The sequence below is a fragment of the Thermobia domestica genome, chromosome 5 (assembly GCF_964235325.1).
Source record: "Thermobia domestica chromosome 5, izTheDome1.hap1.1, whole genome shotgun sequence".
Classification (NCBI taxonomy): domain Eukaryota; kingdom Metazoa; phylum Arthropoda; class Insecta; order Zygentoma; family Lepismatidae; genus Thermobia; species Thermobia domestica.
The window spans coordinates 31,338,691-31,360,772 of NC_137458.1; the positions used below are offsets into that span (position 1 = coordinate 31,338,691).

The window sequence follows — 22,082 nt, forward strand, 5'->3', positions numbered from 1 at the left end:
AATGTATTTTTATATGTCCTATTTTATGTTCAAAAGCAACTAGAGTAATTTATATGATTTCTTTTCGGTAGAAAAATAATACGGAACATTGATACAAAGTGATACTGGTAGTTCCATGAAAATCGATTATTATGAATGCAAAAAAAGCCGGCTTTTTTGAATCGATGTTTTTTTTCACATAAAAAGCCGGCTTTTTTGAAAAAAAAAACGAGAATTTTGGAACTTTGGCTTTTTTCATTTTCATGATTTGTCTATCTAAATAGCTTTCTTATAGTATATTCTATATTTAGATAAGAATTCCATGACCTAAATGGCATATTTCGCTCTGAAATTCACCATCAAGATGGATGGAGCACATGTTTTACGAATTAAAGCTAACATGAAGAATGTAGTATTTCAGGGCAATTTTAGAGGCTATTTAACTTTATTTTAAATTTTGAGTTATCGATATTTTTTCTTCTCGATATCATTTCAGTTCGTCGTCTGTTTCATTTCTAAGAGCTTAGTACTCTAGCTTCTAACGCAGAAGTTAAACTTACGTTTTTCTATATATCCGTCAAAGCGTACGTTTTTCAATATTTCTGTCAGAGCGTACTTCCACATTTCTGTTATACTGTAGCTGTGCAACGATTTAGCAATAATTTTCCGGATACAACCTTGAATACTAATTTATACAAATAATCAGTAGCGGATTTAGAACCGTACTTTGGGACGGGTTTCTCTGATTGTTTCATTTTCTAAAATCTCGTAATTTTATTTGGGAGGAGCTTGAAGTTTATGAGTACAGGCATAACTAATACTGTATTTCGTTTCGTTTATATATTTAGCGATAATCTTCCGGATACAACCTTGAAAATCATTTTATACTGAGAATCATTGGCGGATTTAGAAAAGTATTTTGGGAGGTTTTTTCTTACTAATGTTTAGTTTTTCTAAACATTCGTAATTTTTATTTGACGGCAGCTTAAAGTTTATGAGTAAAGGCATAGCTAATAGATATTTCGTTTGTTTTAGACATTCCGTAATTTTGGGGAACAGGCTTCAGTCCGAAAGACCGCCCCCCCTAACCCTCGCAAAATCGTCACTGCTGGTAATTAGTAATAATAATGATTTAAAAACAATAATAAATGAAGTCAGCCAACTCACAGTACACGCACTATTTCTACTTCATAGATGGAATGAAGAAAAGTTTTGTCAGAATGGTCGAATGCTGAGTTGAATTCCGGACTTCTCGATAGAAGCGCAAAAGCTCCAGTCAATCATATTTGTTGCGCAGTTGTATTTATCTTAACTTAAATATATTCCGTAGTCCTTTTTCGTGTGTGTTGGTGGGGTGGGGATAGTTCCATAATGATATGAAGGGTGTGAGCCAAGAACATGGTAACTAACAAATTTTCAATTGCTGAGTTACGCAGCATCAGATAGGCAGCAACGCATACCGCTTCGTTTAATCCCTCATCTATAGACTTATGTGAAAAATCAGCTTTCCGACTTTCAAAATGGATTGTGCAGCAGAAAATTTCTAATTTCTTAAAATAGTAAAATTATTGGTTACCATGTTCTTATCTCACACCGTTCATGTTCAATCCCTCTTGTTAAAAATACAGAAAACTTGAGGACTGAATAAACCGTGATGGTGCCTATATAGAACTGTAGAATTTCAAGAATATACAAAACCAAAAGCTCTAGGTGTGCAGCCTTTAAGTGTATCATATAAATCTAAGTATTTTTCTTATGTTTTATTTTAATTTTATTTTGTTCCAAAAAGAGGGTATGGAATATTTTGAAGTAAAAATACTACATAGAATTTTGCTACTTATTTGAGTACTTTTTTAAAAGAAGTATTTACTTTTAGGGTTGGCTGGTTTACCCCAGCTGTTTTTCTTCTTTTTTTAAAAATAAACAACTGGTTTAAACCGAAAAAAATAAAAGGTACGAAAAATGCGAATCGTGTGAACTTCATGGTGACGTTTCCATACATCAAACCATCTGCATTAGTTTTATTTCCTTTTCACCTTTTAATCAAGGTGTCCCATGTTCAATTCTCGGTCGAACCACAACCCTTCTTTCATGCATAAACAAAGTAACGGTTCGGATGTCACTTTAAGCGAAAGTCTTCTCCTTGATAACCTCGGTATTACGTAAGGATGTTAAGCCTGAACATACGAAACGAAACTAAATTGTATATTTCTGCATGCCTGAATGCCTGTTGTTTTATAAAGAAGCCAAGGTTGCTTAAATATACTGATATAAATTGACAAAATTTATCGATTGCCTACGTAGCTTCCAACATTAGCTTGGATTGTACTTTCAATGATATATACGCACTATATTTGCAATTTAATACCTCAGTTTTAGCGTACTGATTATGATACGTTGACCTTTAAATTTTACATGCATAGCAATAACAGGATTTTTTCCGTTATTGTTTTACATTTAGAGTAATGACGGGATTTTCCCGATGGCTAGGGCGGGAGTTTCTCAATTTAAGAAATTTACTGACCGGACTTCTTTAAGCTTATGTGACCTCTTCCAGCATAACCCTGTTGTTGCATAATAACACCAAGGCGAAACAAACTTATTTCTGTCAATATGTAATATAAATACATAAAGCAAAATATCTAAACCCAAAAATACCTGGTTTAAACCAAAAAAAGCCTAGTTTAAACTCCCCCCAAAAACGGGTTTTTGGCATTTTCAAAAACAACCATGGCTCTTGCCAACCCTGCTTACTTTTGTATGTAGGAGGTTAAAAAAATCTTATTATATACATTGGTTAATCCTTTGGAATTCATAATGTAAATATGTTGAGAGGTAAAACTGTTTGAAATATCTTTTCGAAATTCATGGTTTATTTTTTAGGTTTTATATTATTATCGGCATCAACCACTAATTAAATGACTTTTTGTGTTGTAGAGAAGCGAAACAAAATCTGTTTTATCAATTTAAAGCAGAATTTTCAAAAAAGCCCAAAATTTCCCAAGCAAAAGAGCGAAGCAGAAAAAACCGAGTTTTTTTCCCAAAAAAAACCGTTTTTTTTCTGAGCTCTGCATCTCTATTATCAACTGTGCGAAAAGTATGAAATATATTTTTCTCTTCCATTACTTCATGGGTCAAGATGAAATATTCAGTTTTAGTTGCTTTTTCTCATTTGTTGCATTATGACAGATTCCCAGTACAGAGAAATCCTCCACGAAGGTTTTTGGTTTGTTAGTTTATGGTATAATAGAAAATATTTCAAAGCAATGATTTTACGGTTGTGTGGTTACATTATGTTCTTTTGAGAAGGTTGCTATTCTTGTGTTCTGGAGTGAATACAACTTTCAAATATGTCTGCTGATATGTGAAATTATCAAACTTTCGAAGTTATGCATAGTGAACGTATTCGTATTGCATTATGCAAACAGATAATTACACTTAAAATAATATATTGTAATATGTAGTTTCTAACTTTACGTAATACTAAACGATCTGTTATATTTTTTGTATTTTTTTTCTTTGTAGGTTGATAAAAGTAACACATTCTCTCTGTAATCCACGTCATCTCAATTATTCTGAAGAAGAATATGAAACAAAATAATGCAGTCAGAGACAAGGGCGCTGATTTCTCTGTTACTTTGGGGATTATTCATAAAACAATACATGTAATAATACATATAACAATAACAAATCACATAAAAATTCATATTCATAAAAATAGATGAGACCCCACATGAGCGTTGGGTTCTTCGGTCCCCGGGCCCATCAGGATCGGCGCCCTTGGTCAGAGAGACGACAATTGCAAGTGATGGCTATCGTGAAAAATAGAAAAATATCTGTGTAATACAGTACTCATAAAACAAAACTGACATGAGGTTAAGACATTTACTGAAGAAATGTTCCATAAAATCTTTCAGGTCAAGGGGGCGCGGTGGCTCAGTGCTAGAGCGTTCACCTCCGGTGCTTGGAGTCCCTGGTTCGATTCCAGCTCACGCCGTGTGGACTTTGTGGCGGACAAAGACCGTGCTGGTGGGTTTTCTCGGGGTTCTCCCGTTTCTTTCACTTTCTTCATTCCACCATTTCACTCATCTCTCATGATCACCGTCTTTTTTAGCCTAACCGGCATAACCTGGGGACGTTAAACTTAAAGATTTCATTTCATTTTCCTTTCAGCTCAAAGATCTGCAACAAGAGAGCGGCACTACAAAACTGCACAGCTTAACATAAATTTTCATCCAAATTCCTACAGAATACGACACAAACATGGGACATTTTAAAATTTTACAAAATTAGCTCAATTGCTAGGTCAGTCTGCTGAATCATGCGGGGCAAAAAATTGTATCCACTCAACGTGGAAAAATTGCCATATTTGAAGCGTACTGCTGCACGATAATATAGTAGACATTCTGTGTAAGGAAGAACAATGCGTATTTTCTCAGAAACTGAGAGAATAGGGGCCACTAAGAAAGAGAAAGGGTGGGTCATGGGAATTGCTGGTTACATGTGTCACTAGAATTCCTGAACGTTTCATTAAAGAAGCAACTATTTGAAAGGAAGATGAATCATTACTGTTACAGATTAGAGATATTTGTCACATAGTTGACAAAACGAGGTACCACAACTTCTGCCGTAAAGACTATATAAGAAGTGATTAGAAACATAGTGAAAATGTAACATTCGAAAAATGGTTACAAGGCAAATGAGAAAGTGTTTATGCATATTTGTGCATATGTCCAGCGGCACATAATCTGGAGTACAATGTAGAAATATCAAGTTCTATTCGGGAAAAAATGTCTGATGTATGGTCAACAAGAAGACATAATGTGTGAAATAAAGTTGAATTTGTTGAAGCATTTCTCACGTGGTCTAGAGTTTGCTATTTTACCAGGTAATCGAGGTGAAATTTTTCATGCAAACAAACATACCTAAAGTTTAGTTCGTTGAAAAAGCATTTCAGAAAATTCTTTGGTTATTGAAACAGCTTTAGTGTTACACTGAGCTGTTTTTAATCACCATCGAACTTCGATCAGTCCTAGCTCGCCATGGCCAAAATGCTACATTCTAAGTACTTACACTTACCTAATATCCTTATTTAGTATATATCTGTAATTCTAGCGGCAAGCAATACAGGCACAAGTTCTCGGAAAACAAGTGTCGCTAAATCTTTGGCGCAAGATGTATGTTCAGTTGTATCAGATGGACTTGGTTATCTCAAAACATATGCTCCTAGCATAACAGTCAGGCATTTCACAATCAGTACAGAATTGATGAAACGGCTCAATTGTACGGGCCACTCCTCTTCATTTCTAGAAATGAATCATTTGTTTTGTAAAACAACACATATCGGTAAAAACATGGTCTAAGGAAAACGAGAAAAACTATACCATAGTTTCTCCAAAAACGTCTATTTATTTATAATATACCAACACCTTGACAGGTGTAGATGTCTCACAAAATGTATATCTACACCTGTAGCAAACACAATATTGTCATTAATTTCGTGTCTGACAAAACTTGACATGTGTCGTTTTACAAAAAAAAAAAAAAAAAAAAAAAAAAAATCAAATATTAGAAACAGCAATGTGTGATTGTGTTGTCGAAAGCGGTGATGATCTCCAGCCATCAGTATTAAAAGATTCATATGCGTTCTTCCAATTTTTTGTGGGATAATTTTCCAGGATTTGCGTCCATATCACTTCCAGTTAAAATGGTAGATATAAATTTTATGAGGATATAAGATATATCTGGGCTCTAGGAACGTAGGATTCCCACCGTGGGCTGCCACGAAGTAATTCACACCTGCCGATCGCAGTAACAATAAAGCTGCTTCAATAGTCAAAATACTTACTGACATAAATGCATGAAGTTCGTCTTCAACAAAATAATCTTTAGTTTGTCTCTTGCATAAAAGGTTTCACCTTGAGGATCTGGTAAAATAACAAACTATAGCGCGCGTGAGAAATGTTTCAGCAAATTCTTCAGTTTACAGATTTTACATTCCTGGTTAACACTGTCTAGGTCTTCTGCTAGAACATATATTAACAGATAGAACGTAAAATTTCTACATTGAACTCCTTAATTATTTCCACTAGACAAATGCACAAATCTGCATAACAGCTTTTCCCTGTGCCTTGTAAGCATTTTTTGAATGTTTAATATTCACTAGTTTTATGTCTAGTCACTTCTTGTGTAGTCTTTATGGGCACAAAGTTGTGATACCTCATTTTGGCTGCTATAAGATCCCTCTCTTGAATCTGTAACCGTAGTGATTCATCTTCCTTTCAAATAGCTGCTTCTTTAATGGGACTTTATGCAATTCTAGTGACACATGTCACCAGTGATTCCAATGATCCATCTTTCTTCCCTTTCTTCGTGATCACAATTTTCGCGGTTTCTGCCAAAATATGCACTACTCCTCCTAGTAAACAGAATGTCTACCCCATTGCCGTGCAGCAGTACGCTTCAAATATGGCGAATTATCCACGTCAAGTGGATAATTTTTTTGCCCCGCATGATACAGCAGAGTGACTTAGCAATTTTGTTAATTTTGTAAAACGTTGGTAGTCCCGTGTTTGCTTGTGTCGTATTCTGTAGGGATTTTGATGAAAATTTATATTAAGCGGTGAAGTTTTGTAGTACCGCTGTCTTGTTGCAGATCTTTGACCTGAAAGATTTTATGGAAGATTTCTTCAATGAAATGTCTTAACGTAATGCCAGTTTTGGTTTATGGGCAATGTATTGCACAGATTTTTTTTAATTTTTCACAACAGCAATTGCTTTTCTTGTTGCAATTGTCATCTCTCTGTCTGGCTTCTTTTTGTTTCGCATTCTTCTTCAGAATAATTGAGATGACGTGGATTTCAGTGCAAATGTGGTACTATTATCAACCTACAAAGAAACAAGAATACAAAGAATATTACAGATTGTTTAGTAGCATGGCAATTGAAAAAGTACATATTACAACATATTATATTAAGTGTAATTATCTGTGTGCATATGCAATAAGAATACGTTCACTGTGCATAACTCGGAGAGTTTTGATAATTTCAGTTATCAGCAGATATTTGGAAGTTGTATTCCTTATAGAACCCCAAGACAAAGTATTTTTAAAAGAATATAATGGAACCACACAACAGTAAAGTTATTATACCATGGACCAAGAAACCATAAAACCTTCCTGGAGGATTTCTTGGTACTGGGAATTTGTCATACTTCAACGAATGAGAAAAAGCAACTAGAATAATTTATATCATTTCTTTTCGGTAGAAAAATAATATGGAACATTGATACAAAATCATACATGTACTTCCATGAAAATCAATGATTATGAACCCTGTGAAAAGATTGAAATACATTTTTCCCTGTCATTACTTCATCGATCAAGATGAAATTTTCAATTTGAGTTGAACATAAAATAGGACACATAAATACATTTTATTAATCACCAGGCTTGAAATGTTGCCACTTGATAAGTAAAAAATTGCGAAAAGGGACATTTTTGTAAGGGCAACTTAAAATGATTGGAGTTGTGTAAAACCATCTGTAAATATATGCATCATATTGTGTAAAAATCGAATTTTTTAACTGTTATCGTGAAATTTAATCTTATAAATCGGGGTGGAAGAGAAGTATACCCTTCTTGTATTGTTTGTTTTTAATCAATCCAGAGGAAGAAGAATGGAAAGTATGAAAGAAAATATGACACATCTTGTATCAAGATTAAACAATCTATTTTTTGTTCTGTAAACAGCAATTGCCCTGGAACATACTTTCAAGTAGAGATCAGTCCTTGTAGGAATAATCGCCCCAAAGAAATTTGACTATATTTGATCATAATCAAACAATTTTAATGCAGTTTATATGTTAAATGCAATTTTAATGCTTTTTTTTATCAAAATTTGATTATATTTCTTAATGTACGTATTTCAGGTATAAACCTAAAGCTGCGAGATGTTTAAAGATGTCAAGCCAAGCAATAGTCATGTGCACCTACCCCGGTCGCGAAGATTCAGGAGTACTTGACACTTTTTCATCGACTGCTCTTGATTTCCTGTGCTCCAAGAAACACTGTAAGTTCATTAATAAGTTAGAGTGTATATAGGCAACTCATTTACGAGAAAGCTAGGAGCTGAAGCTTCATCTTAGTTTCTTCTTATTATTATTATTAGACATCCAAAGTATGCTTGGTGTGAGCGTCATAATTCTTATATATAGAAAGGTTATGGCCGTCCGTCAGTTGAGATATCTGAGCAAAAACGATAAGAGATATATCGAAGAGCAGTCGATTTTTGTGCAACCGATTCAGAGTCCAAAGAATGGGGATGATCTCCTTCGTTAACCCTCAAGTCGAAACGGCAGGGATAGAGATCAACCGTTTCCTGTTTTACACTTTAAATTCCTGGAACAAAACAATCATGGCGTTTAAAACGTTTTCATTGTAATCGATTCAGTATCTCAAGAAAAGATATCTTCTTCACACATGTTACTGTAACAGTTCCAACGTTGGCCGTCGTAGAACAAAAGCGGTTTTCTGGAATCGATTCAGCGTCTATTGAAAACATACAACTCTCACCAGTACTAGTCTACAATAAATAAAAATGATAAAAATTTACTAGTACTGTACTTTCAGTTTCAATACTAATCTACATACAGGAAAAGAGGTAGATTAAGTGTCTATCTTCTCTGTCTAAGATTCTGTCTTCTCTGTTAACTACCTTTTCAAATTGTAAGTGATCGAAATAATCGGTATCCGGTTTCAAGCTTTATTGCTATAGAACAAAAAGCCTAATATAGACCAAAAGAAGTATTTTTCATTCGACTCTGCGTCATAACAACAGATTCCATCTTCTTGAATTTGTCTCCATTATGATCAGAAGTGTTGGAAATTTACTACCATTTTCGGTTTAATTTTTGATTTCCATAGAGCGCAAACGGTAGCAGATATCGATAAGGGGTGTTTGGAAATAACTTAGCGACCTAAGAGAAACTTTCGTTTGAATCTTTATATCTTTAGCCTATATCAAGCAATAGCAGTAGATATATACGATTTCCAGTTTCAATGCTCATCGCAGTAACGCAAAAATCCAATATATAAAAAGAGTCAGTTTTCTAGTATGAAATTAGAGTAGGTAAGGAGCTACTTCTACACGGGTACCGTTATTTTGGAAAGTGGGTGTCCTGATTACGTGTATGGCCTCTTTTGAGTGTGATTACGTGTATGTACCGTTTGGAAAGTTTCTGTTTTCTTTTTTTAAATGTGATTACGTGTATGTACCGTCTGGAAAGGTCGTGTCCTCTTTTTTGAGTGTGTATACGTGTATGTACCCGAAGTATACTGTATATTTTTAAAAATAATAATGGAAATTTAAATTTGAATTTTAATTGGTTCGATTTGAATTAAATCTGATCCTATGTTAGTTAATTAGAATATTGGTACATATGATGAAACGTTATTTTGTATCACTTACTTCCGTAGCAGTGATTAAATTAATAATATTGAATATATTTACATTATTGACATTGAGATGAAGACCCCCGTTCGAATCTCGTATTAATAGAAACTTACATTGGGATGAAGATCCTCGTTCGAATCTCGTATTATACAGATGGTTTTTGAATAATAGAAACTTACATTGAAATGAAGACCCCCGTTCGAATCTTGTATTATACAGATGTTTTTTAGTAATAGAAACTTACATTGAAATGAAGACCCCCGTTCGAATCTCGTATTATACAGATGGTTTTTGAGTAATAGAAACTTACATTGAGATGAAGACCCCCGTTTGAATTTCGTATTATACAGATGGGTTTGACTAATATAAACTTACATTGAGATATATATATATAATTTAGAAAAGAAATGAAATCTTTGAGTCCCACGCTTATGCCGGTTAGGCTAAAGGAGATGGTGATGATGAGTAATGAATCTTTTGTATTGCTTCGCTTTACAAAGATAGCTCTTAAAAGTATATAGAAAGTTCGAGGAAACCATTTTATAAAAGGTATTGATATATATATATATATATATATATATATATATATATATATATATATATATATATATATATTATAAAAGTTTATGTGGTGGATGCTGAGAATGAACCCGGGACCCTTAGCACCTGAGGTGAACGGTGTATGATGGGAGGGAAATATTTATTCATGCGGGAGATAGGAAATGTGTGCGGATTGAATAGTTTATTTATTTATTTTGTTAATATTCATTTTTATTGATTTTGTTCATGGCTTATAGTTAACTCAGTTCTTACAGCATGTTCTAAGTTTGAAATGCGGAGAGACCAAATGATTCTTGTGTCTCTCACAGAGGCTATCTTAGAAATGAACACTCAGTCTTATTTTTGCAAAAGGATTTGCTTCCGGGTAGTTGACCTATATACGCTTTCCCTTGCCCCCGTTAGAAAATTGGCTGAAATTTGAGTGGCGACACACATAGCTATACAGTGTCATTGCACTTTCTACTTTTATTTCCGCTTTCCGCTGTGTACTGAAATAACGTCCATTAACCATGATTGACATCGAGTTATTTATCTGCAGTGATGAAGACAGATAGATACATATTTAATGTTTCCTCCCTTTTACAAGATGATATGGACAAACACATAAATGTATTTTTTGCGATATCTGATTTTGGCAACGTGAAGTTTTACTTGTAACCATTACCTTAATTAGTTGAGAAAGTGTGTATATTTCAGAACAGTACGCTATGTTGTACATGCGGGATGGTGACAGCTTGTCTTGAATAATGAAAAAATGGTAGCTTTTCCCTGAAAGATCATTTACTTATAAGATGCCTACCCCGGTTGATGAACTTGTAAATAAAAATTTTTAGATTTCATGCTGGAGGGCTGAACACTTAATAAATTGATTGTATCGATTTTAAACATGATGAACAATGTTATCGGACATGCTGACTTTATTTATAATTATAGAAAAACGGTTTTTGAAAACATGACGAAAAGATGATACATGACGAAAAGATTATTAATATTACCCAAATAAAGATGAATTTTATTAATATTTACCTAGTGCACGAGTGCATATTGAAAACGTTTTTTTGTTCTTGTGTCTGTATTGAAGTTTTTTTGGTTTTTCTGATTCTGACTGTTAGACGGAAGTTTGATATTTAAGGTGAGAATCATTTAATTTTTTTAAATGCTAGTTGCTTGTATTACTTAATTATAATGGAAGTTTCGGGACTAATTATTTTTTGAATCGCATTGTAGTTGTGCTAGGAAATAAATTTGGGATTATTTGTGTTGTAAGGCTATCAGAAAATGAACCTAGGACCATTTTGTAATAAAGGCAAGAGGTTTAGGATTTGTGACAGACCGGGACCAGTGGAAATGTAATTTCGATTTTTTAATGCCAAAGTTATTATTACACTGGGTAACAAATTTTGACCAACTTTATGTCTATCTGATTTATTTTCTTTTTTTAATATCGTTGGGTGGTACTAATAACGTGCATAACATTGGTTTTCCCGAAATGTCAAAAATCGCCTTAAAATTCGTCTTTAACCCTTAGAAATCTGGTAATTTGTCGAATTTTTCCTCCATTTTTAGTTTAAGCGTAATAACTAAGAAACCATTTGCCCTCACACAACCGGTTATACCTTGCTTTTTAAGCAAAGGAACAGGCTTTTAAACTGCAGTTTATTTGCAATATTGCATGCGAAAGATCAACAAATTTTGAAAAACATCTTAATTTTTCCTCAAAATTAAGTATTTTTTATTTATGGAGTTGGCAACACTGTTAGTACAGTTAGTCAAATTACATTTTCTTTAAATGAAAAATTGATTCTTCAAGTTTTAAATTGATATTCACAAGACGACACAAAATGTTGGGGACAAAATTAGAAATTTGGTTATGAAATCAAGTGGAACTTGAGAGCGAAAAATGAAAAAAGTCATTTTTCATTTTCGTGTAATAGTTCCTACCTCTATTTTCAACTAAAATATATTACATTTCTAACACTTTTCGTACGTAGAAGAAGTGAATATTAATAGGCTAGTCTATATAAGCCACAGTTTTGGCCCGGTTTTAATTTTTGTCGAGAAATTTACATCTAATTGCTATCTTAGAATATGCTTCACTGAAGAAATTATGCAGAATTAACTTAGTCACTACGGAGTACGAACACAGCGTACAAAATAAAAAAAACTTAGCAAAAATATATCCTCTTTCGCTACAAGCACACAATGCAGATCATTTTAAAAATGAGCACGCTTGCTTTTTCGCTTCTGCGAAGCTGATTTGTCATCAGAAATCATTGTCCAAATGTAATCTCCCATCATCGCGGTGTCCCAGCGCCCTTGGTATCTTCTTTCCATTTGTTCAATGTCTTGATGAAAGCGTTCACCATGTTCTTCACTCACATCTGCTAAATTTGGACGGAAAAAATCAAGATGGGAAAACAAAAGTGCAATTTCAACGACATTCTACAACCAAAATTGCGATATAGGTCAATCAAAGAATCTATTAACTGCCTATAATTTTCACTCCTATTTTTACAAAGAAAATTGAACTACCGCCCTAAAAGCTTCCCAAGTACTTCTTTTCTCTCGAATCATTCCATTCTGAAGTTCTTCAGACTGAAGCATCACACGTATCTGTGGGCCAGTAAATACGCCAGCTGTGATTTTAGCGTCAGTTAACTGTGGAAATATTTGTTAGGTAAGAAAGAGCTGCAGAATGTGGATCTAATGCTCTAACAAAGCGTTTTACAAGTTCTAATTTTATGTGGTGTGGTGACAGTAAGATTATTTTCTCTTTCAACTAAAGGTTCATGTATGACATTGTGAGTGCCAGGAAGTAAATGTTTCCTTTCTGGCCACATCTTGAGTGTATAATGAAGGTCAGTAGCTCTGATATCCCAAAGGCAAAGAAAACACAAACATTTAGTATAGCCACTCTGCAAACCAAGAAGAAAACTGATCATCTTAAAATCTCCACAAATATCCCATTTATATTTTTGGTACTCAATCTTTTCCAACCATAATTTCACCTTTTCGTAGTCTTCCTTCATGTGGACTGAGTGTGCAACTGGTACAGAAGGATTCACATTTCCATTGTACAGAACAACTGCCTTCAAACTTCTAGATGAACTGTTTATGAAAAGACGCCACTCCTCTGGTTGATGTGGGAAACAGATAGCTTCAAATAGACCACTAACGTCATGACAATAACACAAACTTCCTTCCATTTTGAAGAATTGTAAAAAAGGCTTGTGCCTTTTCCTATATTTTGATATTTTACATGTTGGAAGGAGAAAATTCCACTCATTCGTTAAGCAAGATGTTCTGCCTTTGATTTGGGAAGATCTAAATCTCTTATCAAGTCATCAAGTTCTTGCTGATTCAGCAAATGAGGTTCCTTTTTCCTGGTTTCATGCGAAAAACTAATATCAAGATTGGAAGATTCCTCTGGCTCTCCTTCCAATGACAATATATCTGGTGGTTTGGGTACAGGAAGTTCGTCCCTGTGTGGAACTGGAGCAATGGATGTAAGTTACTGAGTTATTCTATTGTCTCCTACTCTTTCTGTTTTTATAGTGGGTCATGTCAACTGAACAGAAGTAGCAATCATTATGGTGATTAGTAGGCTCTCTCCAAATTCGAGGAATAGCAAATGGCATACACTTGCTGGTTCCCCACAACCAACCTTCTAATGTAGAGCGGGTACTATCGCATCACACATGCGGAGCCCAATGTTTGTCTTGATCACCTACGGGCACTCGAAAGTAAGCTTCATATGCAACACAGAACTTTATTCCAAGCACAATGTCATGTTTAAGTTGTTTGGGGCTTATGTAATATCCACAAACGTAACACAATGAGTCTGCTAAAAATTTACAACGCCTAATTGTAGACATTTTATCTTCCACACAGCACCTAGTGAAATTAAATCAAATGCCACTGATATAATATAGTTACCACTATAGCTACTCAATACTATATGCAGCTGGCGATCCAAGTGGAATCATATAGAAATTTACTGACTTTACTTAAGTAAAAGTTAATATTTTTTATAAAAGTAAGGGGAAAAATAAGAAATTATATTTTTCTAGATAGTTATTTTCATTCAAAATAAAGGCTGTATTCAAAATTTGTAATCATAGAACGAATATGTTACGAAACGAAACTTGCTAATTAATCCACAAGAGTTTGTTCTGTGTTGACGTCTATGGACAGCCGAAGTAATGGCAGAAATTCTTCCTCTAAAATAGCGTTCTTGAACAAAGACGATTTTGTAAAATTCCTTCCAAATAATCGACATTTGAGAAAAACTAATACCAGATTCGTAATTAGCACGTCAAAATCATTCGGTAAATGTAAAAACATTAAGATAAACAATTTCTTGTTGAGCAGTGTTATTATTATTGTGGGAGTACATATTTTGGGGGAGATGAGATATTTTACTTAAGAATACATGAATGAATGAACATTTGTAAAAATGAATATACTGGTCTTTTCTCCCTTAAGAACCGCCACTTTGATTTTACCAAGGGCTAAAAACGTATCACTTACCTGTAGAGTTTTATTTGCTTAATTATAGTGTGCTTAATTACAATATGTTTGATTGATTTCTTATGAATTTTAATTGTAATACCTATTGTTACACCGATTGTGTACTGAAATATGATCGCTTTACACTTTAAAATCAGCTATATCCAATATATTTTTCCACTACAGATGTGCTTAAACTGAACTATGATGTAATTTAGAATTTTGCCGTTAGATGTCATACAAGTACGCTTGGTAACATAATGATAATCTTTTAGTAAAGCAAATGTTTGAATACATTTATATATGGACTAGTAATGATTTATTCGAAGAAAGAAAGAAAAAAGTTTCAGTTTTGGGGGAGGGAGCCCACTGTCTTAGAGTTTTGTAAGTTATACGTGGATGCCTAGTACTTTTTTTATTTTCGTTTTTTAATAGTAAATATTACTGAATGTTAGTTATTTGCAGGGTGGTAGCCCCATAACGCACACAATAGCTTTAATGTTAAGAAAGAGAGAGGATGAAAATTTTACGGGTGGAGCCCTCCCCTAAATAAAATACATTTGGTTATTGAAGATTGTTTTTGATTTTGAAAACTTGTTGTGTATTCTGGAAGTAAAAAAGAATTATGTAGGGCTATCCGTAGCTTGTCCCTCCAACTGATGGAGTATTGCCCGCTAGATAAATTCCCTAGATTTTAACAGTATTAAAAAAATAGATTGAACATGTATTATATTAGAGCAAAATGAAATTATGTACGGCTATCCGTAACATGTCCCTCAACTGATGGCGTGTTCCCCATTAGTTATGGTTCCCCTTAGATTTTAACAGTATTAAAAATAAATTGAACACATATTATATTATAGCGAAATGAAATTATGTACGGCCATCCGTAGCATGTCCCTCAACTGAGGGGCTCTTGCCCCTTAGTTAGGGTTCCCCTTAGATTTTAACAGTATTAAAAATAAATTGAACATTATATTATAGCAAAAGGAAATTATGTACGGCTATCCGTAACATCTTCCTACAACTGATGGCGTGTTCCCCATTAGCTAATTTCCCCCGTAGATATTAACACTATTAGAAATAAATTGAACACATATTATATTATAGCAAAACGAAATTATGTACGGATATTCCTACCATGTTTTTTCCAACTGAGGACGTGTTTCCCATTAGTTAGGTAACCTACAAGTGATAGGGCTTTTTTTCTGAATAGGTAATAACATGATGATAATTATGTTCAACTGAAGGGCCCTATGTGATGGTAGGTAGATTCCCCTAGGGTTTTGTAAGATAATGAACATGTGCTGGATTACTGATAGAAGAAGCTATCCCCCACAAAGTATGTTTTATTAACAGAACACAATTGCCAGAAGGGTTAATGGTACTTATTTAATGTCATCAGTAGTATTTTTTACGGATAAAAAGAAATATAGCATACTTTACCTTTAAAATATAGAAACATATATTCGGGACCATCGACGAAATACGTCAATATGGCACACGGGCTAAACTAAACTAAGTTCTAATTTAAAATTCTTCCGCCAGGTGTCACTGTTAGTGGTGGTGGGAGAACACTTGATAGAACATGATATAATCTGCATTTGATGTGTACGCTTATCATTTTTTCTTACGTCAGCGTGCGTTAAAGATCACAGAGAAAAGCTTTATTGATTATTAAACCTATTTTAATAGTATTAAATAAAGTACATTGGATTATTACTATATTTATTGAAGCCTATTTTTTCCAGACAATGAAGCTTTGCTAATCGTTGAGTGGTGGTAGCAATCGCATTGAAACACTTATCCATTAAAAGTACCGACGCAGAGTCGACACTTCTTCTTCTTTTTTGTGGATTTGTGAACGACTAAGCCTTAAAAGGTGTGTATTTCTTATGGTTATTGTGATTTTTTTAAAAAAGAAAATTATATACTTTCTAATTGTACTTGAGTTGTATTTAACCAATATTAATGAACAGAGAGACTTTTTGTGTGGATATTTTAATAGAATAGTTTAGAACTCAATATAAATGAATATACTTACATATCATTATTTAACTATAGATTTAAAATAAGTGATTGCTTTTTTTCTGTACATATCATTATAATTTAACTATAGGTTAAAAGTAATTGAATGGTCTCTCTCTCTCTCTTTTATATTAAAGCGATATATTAACGTCAACTTGATTACTCAAAATAGTTTTTTCTTTGTTTTATTTCTTTCAGATTCCTTCTGGATTCCTTCTGCCAAACGGAAGAATTGAATATGGTAGATGAAATTTATCTTCAGGAATTGGTGCGCAATCTCAACGAGTACCCGAGGGTTTTTAGTACCTGGAAAGCTATTTTCGAATTGAACAGGCTTGGCCATAGGGGATCGGGGAGATGCGACGCCATATTGCGGACCCTTCGTGTTTTTGAAGGTAATGATACACTACTTCTCCAGCATTGCGTAAGCAGTGCTGACATAATAGATTTATTTGTGTATGGATTTTTCCGTACCTATGATGCTTACGAAGCGGCGCGGGCAAAACTCTTTTATTTTTTATCATGTGGGGAAGGTCAGGTGGATAGGATAAAAGATAAAGAGTTATCTGACTTTTTTGATTTTGGCAAGTGCTTTGTTTCGGAACCGTGTTTAATCTCATCTGAAAATAATGCCATAGTCATGACCCCTCAAGAAACTCATAACTTGCGTCCTAATAATTTACATCAATTAACGAATGAAGATTTAGCTTTTCTAAATGATAAAGCAGATGGGATTGGCAATCTAAATTCGTTGAAATAGCAATTGAAGAAGAAATGAGAAGATTGGTTGAAAATGAGGACAATGCTGTGGTTATACCCACGCAACAGGTCCAGGGAGAAAATCCTGTATACAATGTGTAGAGGATAATCATGACTAAGAGAACCAAATGATTATTTCTCCTCAGCCTGGCCCGTCATATGCTAGTGTTCCACCAATGGTTCCACTGGCAACATGAACAAAAATAGTACAAGTAGTACTACTGGTAGTCCTAATAGAGGTAGTACAAGTGCTAGTAGTAGTGATAATAATAACGGCGGGGATAATCAAGGAAATAGTAATATCGAAGTTGTAAGACAAAGCAGACAAAGGTTTCGTAAGTTTCATCTTACGGGCCATGAAATTGCCGTCAGACCTGTGGGTGATGAAAGGAATATTAATAACACAGAGGCCTATATCGAAAGTTTAATTGATTTTGCGTTGGAACATGTGATCTCCAATGCACGCCCCATGGACAACATTGGTTTATACATAGAAAGTAGTAATAGTACTAATAACAAGCCAGTATATGTGCCGTTTAGAAGAAAGGGTAATTTCTCTGCTAGGACAGTCCTCACTTCAATCGAACGTGTATTAAATTCGAATGAAGTGTTCCTTTTGGGGGACGAAATCTTGTTTCGATTTCACATAGCAGAGAATTTGCACGGCCAGGGAAGAAATACTACAACGAGTGCCGTTGACAAGTATGGAAAATACCAAGATTACTTGGAAAAGCGACTAATTCACATTGAAAATAAAAATATGTATTGCCTCCCCATGTCCATAATATATTGGATAACAAAATATACCTCAAGTAGTCAAGTTTTATGTAATTTAAGAACAAGAGAGTATAATAGGTGGCTTTTTAAAGCAGAAGTTCTCTGCCAGATGGCAGGGGTTAACGTTCAAAGTAAACAAGGTTGTGACTTCTCTGATTTGGACGACTTTCAAGCATATTTGAAAGGAGAGTATCAAATCGTGGTTTACGAGGAGATTGAAAAGAATAACCGGGAATATATAGTACGTTATCCTGGAGAACATGCAGAAAATAAGATTTTTATCCTGTATCAAAGAGGTAACACTATTGGTCATTTCGAACCCATTCGTAATATTAGAACTTTTCTCAAGGCACGGAAGTATTGTTATTATTGTTTCCAACCTTATGATTGGAGATATTGGACACACAAGTGTAAAACTCGTTGTACTTTTTGCGAACATACTCACGAACGGGACTATACTGCAAACAGAATTAAATGTAATGCATGCAATAGAGATTTTGCTGAGGGTATATGTTTTGACAACCATGTGACACGTAATAAAGCGGCTAAATCCGTATGTGATAATGTAAAGCTCTGCATCAATTGTGGTATCTTTGATAAGAGAGGGCGAAAATCTGATCACATGTGTGGTGAACATTTTTGTTCAACGTGCCGTGCGTATGTTGATACAAACCATACATGTTTTGTTCAGAGACAACGAAATGTTCATACGAAAAGGTTTATATACATCACCTACGATGTAGAGACGATGTTGAAGGCACCGAATGAGCGCGGTGAAAGGGAACATAAAGTTGCAATGGTGTGTTGTCATCATGTTTGTCACACCTGTATAAGGAAAGGTATCGATGAGCCTTGTAAAACGTGCGGTGACAATATTGGAAATCGTTCGTTTTCTTTTAAGACAATGAGGGATTTTATTAACCACGTGTTAGTAGAATGTCCTGTCTTTCAGAAGATCGTGGCGATCGCCCATAATGGAAGCCGATACGATGGCCTCTTCTGTCTTAGAACTCTAATAGAAGACCAGCATATTGTACCTAGTGTTCTTATGCAGGGTCAAATGATTTTTAATATTAACATAGGTAACCGTATCTTTTTCGCGACTCTTTCCTTTATATTGGTGTGAAATTATCTAAATTGTCGAAAACGTTAGGCCATAGTCAAAAGTTAAAGAAGGGAGATTTCCCATATTTGTTTAATACTGAAGAGAATCAAAATTATGTCGGTCCCTACCCTCCGCTTGAGTACTATGACCCTGAGGGGCTAAGCACGGAAGAAAGAAAACAACTGGAAGCCTGGCACCAAGAAAGTGGCGAGGAGTTTAACCTGCAGAAGGATATGCTGGCTTATTGTGAAAATGACGTTAGAATTCTAACAGAAGCGGTCATTAAGTTTAGCCATATCATTGAAGAGAAAACGAAGGGTTTGCAATGTTTCATAACATCATCTACCATTGCAAGTCTTGCAATGCGTACATATCTTACCTTGCACTTACTGGAAAATACTATTCCTATTATTCCCGCGTTGGGATTTCATCATAAGACGAAGTATAGTACAAAAGCTATGCAATGGCTTATGTATATGGAAGACCAATTAGAGATAGAAATCCAGCATGCTAGGAGTGATGGGGAAAAGTATATTGGTACGTACAAGGTCGATGGATGGCACGAAGAATTCAACGCTGCCTTCGACTTTTATGGGTGTTATTTCCATGCCTGTCCCCTTTGTTTTCCCTTTAATCGTGACGCGGTTTTGCACGATGCTCAAGACTCGTACAATACGATGGAAAAACGATATGAGCAAAACCATGCGGCGCCGTAGGTACCTGAAAAGTATACGTGTAAACCCATATGAAATATGGGAATGTTCTTGGGACAATAAGGTAAAGACGGACAAGGAAGTGCAAAAGTTTGATCAAGAACGTTGTCGTGGAATTCCTAAGAACTGTTACAATGGTGGTCGCACGGAGTTCTTTCGTTCTTACGTCAATTGTGCGAGTGATGAGCGAATTTACTATGCGGATGTAACTAGTCTTTACCCATGGGTAATGGCACGTAAACCTATGCCGGTTAAATCACGTAAGATTTACACGGGGCCGGACTTTCCAGATGTGGAAAATATTCACAGTGTAGATAAATGCACAATCCTGCCCGCAAAGGACCTCTATTTTCCGGTGCTCCCATACGTTGCGGGAGGTCGATTACTTTTCGGTCTTTGCCGCACATGCATGAAAGAAGAAAACACTAACGAATGTACTCATAGTGACGCTGAGTGTGCTCTCACAGGAACATTTTACACTCAGAGTTACACCTTGCTCTTAAAAAAGGTCACAAAATAATCGATATACATGAAATATGGGAATTTGAACTCTTAGATCCTGAAGAGGGGAATTCAGGTGGGCTGTTCGGGACCTATGTGAATTCCTTCCTGCAGATGAAGCAGAAAGCCTCTGGTTTTCCTGTTTAGTGTACCACTGAAGAAGACAAACATAAATATATCGATGAATATTATGCCCATGAAGGCATACGATTAAATTATGATAATATTAGGATGAACCCGGGATTGAGGCAATGTGCGAAACTATACCTCAATTCATTGTATGGAAAGTGGGGCAAGGCACAGACATGTCACACAGTATAATCGTTAGTGATGAGGTCACATTTCTTAGGTATTTAACTACGGCAAGGTATGAGATTCAAAGTGTGGTACCAATTGATGATGACCATCTCATTCTCACATACAGAGACATTGAAAATGAAAACGTTCCGTTAGAGTTTTCCCATGTGATACTAGCCGCATTTATTACTTCGTGGGCTACACTTAGACTTTACGAACTACTGACGACTGTAGGACCTAACAGAGTAATCTACTGTGACACTGACAGTATCATATACCTACAGAAAAAAATGAGGAACCCTTGTTACCGCTCGGAAACTATTTGGGTGATCTGACAAATGAAATTCCTGAAGGTTGGGAGTTTACAACCTTTATAGGTCTAGGCTGTAAAAATTATGCTATGCGGCTAACAGATGCCAAAGGGGATGTTCGGCATATATTCAAAATTAGGGGGATAACACTAAATGATAGGACCTCTCAAAAAATTAACTTTGAGAGTTTCTATAAATTAGTGTCTGGAGAATTAGAGTCCACAGTAATAGAAAACCCAAATAGCATCGTTCGTAGACCGGGGTTCCGTATCCTTAGCTGTAGAGAGACAAAGACACACCGTGAGGTCAACAAAAAACAAAAACGTATTAACGAACCTGACATAACTGACGATGAACCAATACAAAAACGTGCAAGTGTACCTTACGGTTATAGACCCACGAATTAGTAAATGTGAGTTGTATGAATGTCTCTTTGTGCAATGAAACCCCAAACAATCATCGAATGTAAAAAATATTTATTTTTTAATTTATTTCTGATTTGTTTTAATTTATTACTAATTTATTTTTTATATTTTCGTTTCTGCGCAAACAATATATAAACTAGTCATTTCAAGCTTTAATCTTATATCCCAGTGATTTTTTACTCATTTCGTTTGCTGTGCAAACAATATATAAACTAGTAATTTCAAGCTTTAATCTTATATCCCAGTGATTTTTTTATTCATTTCGTTTACTGTATAACTTTGCCTTTGTATTCTTTCGTTTCATTGGAAACTCCTTCAGAAAATTGATTGTGAAAATATTTAATGTATGAGTGTGAGTGTGTATATAAAGCAGAGTCTCTATTGTATGCATTCATTTGATTACAAGATGTTAAACTTTCAACATCCCTCTACTATTTTAATTGCTGGTCCTTCAAGGGCTGGCAAAACTTGTTTCGTAAATCGTTTACTTAATGAATGTGATCAAATGTTTAGTATAAAATTTAATGACATTGTTTGGTGTTATGGTGCAGTAATACCAAAATTAGATGCAAATGCAAAAATACGTTTTGTAGAGGGAATACCTGACATGAATAATTTTGAAATTAAAGAAAATTCATTATTAATACTTGATGATTTAATGTCGG

At 34.8% G+C, this 22,082-nt stretch overlaps 1 protein-coding gene across 2 annotated transcripts in view; it reads left to right on the forward strand.

Moving 5' to 3' along the window:
• Positions 1–22,082, forward strand: part of LOC145685834 (uncharacterized) — a 220,526-nt gene that overhangs the window by 131,326 nt on the left and 67,118 nt on the right. For both annotated transcript variants that reach the window (XM_081758426.1, XM_081758427.1), the window contains exon 4: positions 7,909–8,048. In XM_081758426.1, the coding sequence (XP_081614552.1) occupies positions 7,909–8,048 (140 nt within the window). The remainder of the gene's footprint in view (positions 1–7,908; positions 8,049–22,082) is intronic.